This window comes from Anopheles darlingi, chromosome 3 (assembly GCF_943734745.1).
Source record: "Anopheles darlingi chromosome 3, idAnoDarlMG_H_01, whole genome shotgun sequence".
NCBI classification, from domain to species: domain Eukaryota; kingdom Metazoa; phylum Arthropoda; class Insecta; order Diptera; family Culicidae; genus Anopheles; species Anopheles darlingi.
In genome coordinates, this window is record NC_064875.1 from 46187042 (window position 1) to 46192942 (window position 5901).

The 5901-nt window shown below is 52.9% G+C and overlaps 2 protein-coding genes across 3 annotated transcripts in view; both read right to left on the bottom strand.

Annotated features, from left to right (window-relative positions):
* The window catches only part of LOC125954622 (myb-like protein Q), a 17053-nt gene extending 16194 nt beyond the window's left edge, over positions 1-859 (bottom strand). The window contains exon 1 of one of the 2 annotated variants that reach the window (XM_049685081.1): positions 379-859. The gene's annotated coding sequence lies outside the window, so the exon portion shown is untranslated. The other variant, XM_049685080.1, reaches the window with a different exon arrangement.
* A 4425-nt stretch (positions 860-5284) lies between these two features.
* On the bottom strand, positions 5285-5698 carry LOC125955542 (uncharacterized). Its single transcript, XM_049686675.1, has 2 exons — positions 5553-5698; positions 5285-5465 (listed from the first exon to the last, which is right to left on the bottom strand). Exons 1-2 carry the CDS (start codon positions 5696-5698, stop codon positions 5285-5287), a joined length of 327 nt encoding a protein of 108 aa, XP_049542632.1.
* Between the last annotated feature and the right edge of the window lie 203 nt (positions 5699-5901).

Below are 5901 nucleotides of genomic sequence, written 5' to 3' on the forward strand. Positions count from 1 at the left end.
GGCCAGGAAAGGAGATTAAGGGGATCAGCGTGCCACACCACACTCCACAATTAGCGGTAAACGAGCACCTGGCCCTGGCCAGGCCGGGGGGGGGGCTTGGTGTTACCACGCACGGATGCACGGATCAGTATACAGTGCACACACTCGCTGGGTCGCGGCAAAAACCTTGGAATGGGCCACCCGGCGGCACTTTGTTTTCCGCTATCGTCACCGTCGTCGTCGTTGTCGTCGGTCTGGCGTCGTCGTCGGTCTGGCGTGCCGCCCTGTTTGTTTTTAACGGGGTCCAGGTGAACCACCTTTATTGTGGAAGATATAGAGACGATGCGCACTCGGTTCCTCCTTCTTTTCTCAGCAGCAATCTCAGCAAACAGCTCTCACCTCGTCCAGGTATCCGACCCAGTGGGTCGAACTGTTGGCTACCGTTGACGTTCCAAGAACGCGAACCCGCTGATCTGTGCAGACTGTGAGCGCACCCGAGAGAGAGAGAGACAGAGAGAGAATCTGCTTCGAGATGATCGCGCCAAACCAAAGCACCGTGAATCACGCCACCAATAAAAGGCTTTCGAAAGGATAAACAAACTCCAAACGCACCAACAAATAATGCACACATACACACACACAGACGCGCGCGCTAGAATCCACGATCCGCCCGGGGGCCAAAGAGCAAACACGCGGTCGTCGGTCGACGTCGTCGCTGTCTTTTGCTCCGGTCGCGATAATGATGTTAATGATGTTAATGATGATGATGATGCGGTGGCTATTGAGTGTTCCTTCCAGCAGCAAACAGCGCGCGAGGGATTCGCTCGAATACGCGGGCTACGGGAGCGACCGATCGCGCCAACGACTTGTGCCGGACTAATATGCTCCACGCTGGTGAGTCTGGCCGCCCTGGGGGCCGCTGGCTCCACGATCAGCGACGAGCAGATCGACTACAGTACTAAGTTCTGTACTAGCGCCGCGTGCTTTCAGCATCCGCACGCTTAAGCGCCCCCCCCCCCCCCCTTTTTCCCACCCCACTACCTTCTTTGTCACCAACACCATGGACGATCGTGGTGTGTGTTGTTGGCCGGGCCGGGCGAGCACGCGATCACCGAACGCGCTGATATCTTTGCGGCTTTTGTTTTGTTCTTCTCGCGGTTCGCGGATCGCGTCGTTCTCGCGGTATCGCTCTCCTGTTTGGTGGCCCATCTCTCTCTGTTTTAGTCTCTCTCTCTCTCTCTTTTTCTCTTTCTCTCTCTCTCTCTTTTCTATCCGTTTCATTCGTATGCGTTGCTGGAGAATGCAATTGCAGAAACGAGCGATGCACGATGCCAGCGACCGATCGATGGGTCATTGGCGACCCTCCCCCCTTGAGGAGGGGGTTTAGAATTACCGATCCGGACACCGCTTTATGCCAGCTCACAGCAATGGATCCGTAGTTCAGTATCGAGAAGGAGAAAAAAGTTGCAGAATACCGAGTGGAACAGGGAATGTGGAGACAGAGAGAGACAGAGAAAGGCAGCGGGACAAAGGTATGTTTCTGCTGCAAGATCACGTTCCCTACTCGGATTCTCGCTTTCGATAAGTCATCCAAAGGGGGAGGGCCCGCATGTCGACGGCGAGAAAGCTGGAAGGAAATGGTCACCCGGACAGTGTCTCTGACCGCCTGTGACTCCGCGGTTCTAGAGCACCCCTAGAAGATGTTCCATTCCATTCTGATATGGATCGGCACCACCACCCTCCCGTTCCGCGTTTTGCGATCGGTCAAAAGGACACGTTTGGCCCTTCAAATGCAAATCGAACCATTCCGAGATCAGCTGAGGTCATGCTGACACCTTCCGACGGGCCTTTTCGGGCGATCAGCATAGCGCATCCCCTGGTTGGCGATTCCGATTAAGGGGTACTTGAGTCACACGACGCTCCTTGACGCTTGCCATGGCGCAACCCTTAACTCGAGCGCGAGCGCGCTCTAATGAGAGAGGGAGGCTCAGCGCGAGCAGTGTCTCGATCTAGTATGTGTTCTCGTAGTGATGCTTTGTTTTCATTTCCTGCCATTTCAATATCCAGGCTTAGACACGATCGCGATCGCCCGTTGGAGGCCACCTCCGTTTTTTTTTGTTGTGTCGTTTGTCGCCTTTTTTTTTGTTTTGCTTCTTTCTCTCCCTCTCGCTCTGGTCGCTTCTTTCTTCTTTCTGCCCGTTGCGTTACGCGTTGTCCAGCCCCGCGATCGTGACCGATCGGCTCTGCGCTGGTTTACTGTTTATCTGCTGGCACTGTTGTTGCGATCGTTTCTCTTCTTTCTTCTTGGCGCTTCTCGCACGCGTCTGCGGGCTTTGGGGTTGCGTTCCAGAGAAACACGTCACAGTCATGGTGTCGCGATCTGCGTTCTGCTGATCGGTGCAAGGTTCTTCCTTCGATTTGGCTAATCTAAACACAATTTAGGAAAACAAAAGAATCCAAAACCACTCCGAGCGTGTGCATGCGCCGATGGCTGGTTAGGATGTCCATTAGTAAATTTAATGCCTTGTTGGGCCTCTGTCTCGAGATGCGACGACTATAAGTCACGTCATCTCTTCTCAGCTAGAACTCGAGCCGGATGTTGACCTTTTAACACTTTCGCATCGAGGCCACTAGCTTCAAGGAGTTCCACGATTAATCCTACGTGACGGAAACACCCTCTAGAAGATGAATCTCGATAGTAGTCAGGTAACAGGAACTGACCTCGCCACAACCATAACGGTATGTGTGAGTGTTTGTGCGAATGGGCAAGCCGATCTATGGATTCGCTCTCGCTTCGCAGCTGCAATTGTTGCTGCTGCTGCTGCTGCTGCTGCGTAATCTGAGTACGGCAGCGGCAATGGCGGCAGCCTTAGCAGCGCTGCCCGCAGTGACGTCGCCATGCCGCCATGACAGGCACTACAGTTTCCTCGATATAGCGATCGATACGATCGCTGGTCACGCTATGCTCGTGCGATCGATATGCTTATGCTCGCCCGAAACTGCCTCAACCGCTAGGATCGACGATCGATCGAGTAAAAACCTGTTTCCTGCACCCTTCTACCCCACCCCAAACCATTAGCTCTCGGCAAAAGCTCGGCGCTCGGACCCCTAGATGGGCAAGACTTGACCCGTCCCGAAATGGAAGTTGGAGCCAAAAAATCATCTCGCCTGATCGATCTTGACGCTGTCCGCCTTTTTGGCGGAACTTACTGCGGAACGGAATGACCTTCCGTTCCTCCGACACCCATCCATTCGTTTCGAGTGCCACGATTCCTCGCGCGATCAGCGTACTCGTGCCATCGTGAACTCATGCGTCAATCGACGGTGCTGGCGCTGTTGTTTAGACAACAACCGATCAAGACGGAAGCAACGTGACTCCTTGCCATGGTGAACTGCAACTTAAGCTCGCTACATCTTAGTCTCTCAACTGGCCACCTGTCCGTCTTGATTACTGTGGAACGTGGAACAATGCAGTGGAACTTTGCACACCGCGCTGCTCACGCGAATTGCTGGTGCAGTAGCACGTGATTGGCGCACGCGCACGCACGCACGGCTACCATATATGGGACGACGACGACGACGACGACGACGACGAGGACAACGTTCTGTCAAAATCGTTGTCTTGGAAACGAGAACTTCCAGACAAGACGCCAGACAAGCTACAAGGTGATTGGTGGAGGCATTCTGATCCTCGGAATCACTGTCTATAAGATAAGTGCTGCAATACAGCGTACTGACTGTGGTTAAGACTGACTGCTAGCGGATCGGCATTACGGGTATGCAATTAGTGTAGCTTCCATTTTGCGCTGAGGATGCGATCTTGTGATCCTCACGCAAGACAAACGCCAGAAGAGACAGGTTGCAACCCGTCAAAAACAATCTCTTCTCAGGCGCAAAACACTAGCAATCAGCTCCACATGCAATGCCGTGTTCGGGAACCGGAAGCAACTGTCCGGGTCGTTGTCGTTCCGTACACAACTTGTCAGCCACAGCCACAGAGTGAACAATCCCCGTGGTTCGGTATGTTCATTAACGAATAAATTGAACGCATCGCACCCCCTCGTGGGGGGAAAGTGGTTAATAAAGTCATGAGTGCACAACGCCCAACGCGCTGACATCTCGGAGAGATGGCACGGCATGGCGTGTACCGCAGAACCGCAGCAGAACGCACACCAGACCAGATTGGAGAAAGAACATCTTGTTCCATGTCCGGACCACGGTGCACGTTGCTCTTGGCAGCGAGAGTAGGACGGTGACGGTGGCCGGCGAGGTTCACGGTTGTGACGCCTTTACCGCAAACAGCGGCCGCGGTTCGACTTGAAAATCACGGTTGAAGGACTCGCACCCCCCTCCCTGGGGTGTCCGGTACCAGTAGTGGTCAGTGTCAATGTCAATCGATGGTGGAGCGCACACTTGGGGTGTGCAGTCTGACCCTTCGAAAGGGTCAATGCTGCAATTAAGAAGCGAAGCGGGAGTGCCTTTCTCCATCCAGACCGAACCGTAGTAATGGCTTGGACGAGCGCGCTCAATTTGCCCATCGTTGACAGGGAGTCATTTATCTGGATATGTCCCGGTATTTATGGAAAGCAAAAGATGTCCCGATATTTATTGAACAGTTGGCCATTCTATATTGGACAGCACGTTGGACAACATTACATCGAGTTCTGGCTCTGGTTCGAGCAGATCTTTTTAAGAGCACTATTTAATATAGTGCGTTTTGCTTTCAGTATTGAGTTGCGTTTAGTGTTTATTTACGAATCAATATCCTTTCTTCGTTGTCATCAACCCGCACTGGAATCTGCACTGGAAGTATATTGAATTTGCTGATTTGCTGCGCGAAAGTAGCAGCTCTGCTACTGCGAGAAGCATACAAGCAGTAATGCGATCGCGTTGAGAGATCGTTCGCTCGTTCGCGTACCGGAAACGCAATGGACGCACAAACTCGCGAATAGTCGATTCGATCACCTCGACACGTTGAACTCGAACTTTGCACGACCAGGCAAAGTGCAACTGCACGGATGCAACCGCAGCCGATATCGTTAAGCTGTCGGCAATTGAAGTCATGGAGAGCTGTTGGCTTCTGGCCACATGAGACCACGAGCTCTGATGCTGCTACTGCTGCTGCTGATGGATCGAACGTTTTTATCGCTTCTCTATCTGCTCCTCAACATCAGCATTGGAACCGTGGCGAGCGCTTCACTGGAATGATTTATGAACGATCGGTAGAGGCGGCGAGTTCCCTAGCAGCGCCTAGCGATTACCCAGCCAGCCCTTTGCGCACTTCGCTAGCTAGGAGACGAGACCATCATGGCAATGGGACGGCACGCACTGAACCACTCGACGTGTGGATTAGCTGCCAGCGGGGTATCGCGGTACGCAGGTGAATCCGTGGTTGGAGTTGATTGATTTTGTTCAGCAACCGGCGCTTAATCAGCTTCGAGCTGTACGCGTTGGCGTACTTACGGTTGACCGGATGCATCCTGTGGCTAGAAAGCGGGAAAAGGGGGAAACGCGAGTTAGAGTGTGTGTGTGAATGAGAAGTCGTATAAAGGGACATACACACACGTACTTACCGTGCGTACAGATGATGAACCACTTCCCGTTCCAGCACCAGCCGCTGCATCCGTTGCTGCCTGACGCTGTGCAGACCAAAATAAACGATCGAAATGGCCATACCGAGGGCGGCACTACCGTAACCGCACAGCAATAGGGAGGGCATTCTGTTGGCAGCAAAATAAGAGAAAAAACAAACGGAAGAAAACACTCAAAATTTGGAGTCAACTTTCGACGACGACGACGACGACGTGGCGTTGGTAGGGTCTCTTCGGTGTGCTTAGACGCGCGCATGGTATCTTTGATTTGTTTTTAATCTGCCTTCCTACATTCGCACGCACGGCGAGGAGACGACTTGGATGAGTTACT

Coding starts and splice junctions, on each gene's coding strand:
- LOC125955542 (XM_049686675.1), bottom strand. CDS start 5,698: ATGCCCTCCCTATTGCTGTGCGGTTACGGTAGTGCCGCCCTCGGTATG. Junction 5,466..5,552: donor GTTCATCATCTGTACGCACG/GTAAGTACGTGT, acceptor CCCGCTTTCTAG/CCACAGGATGCATCCGGTCA.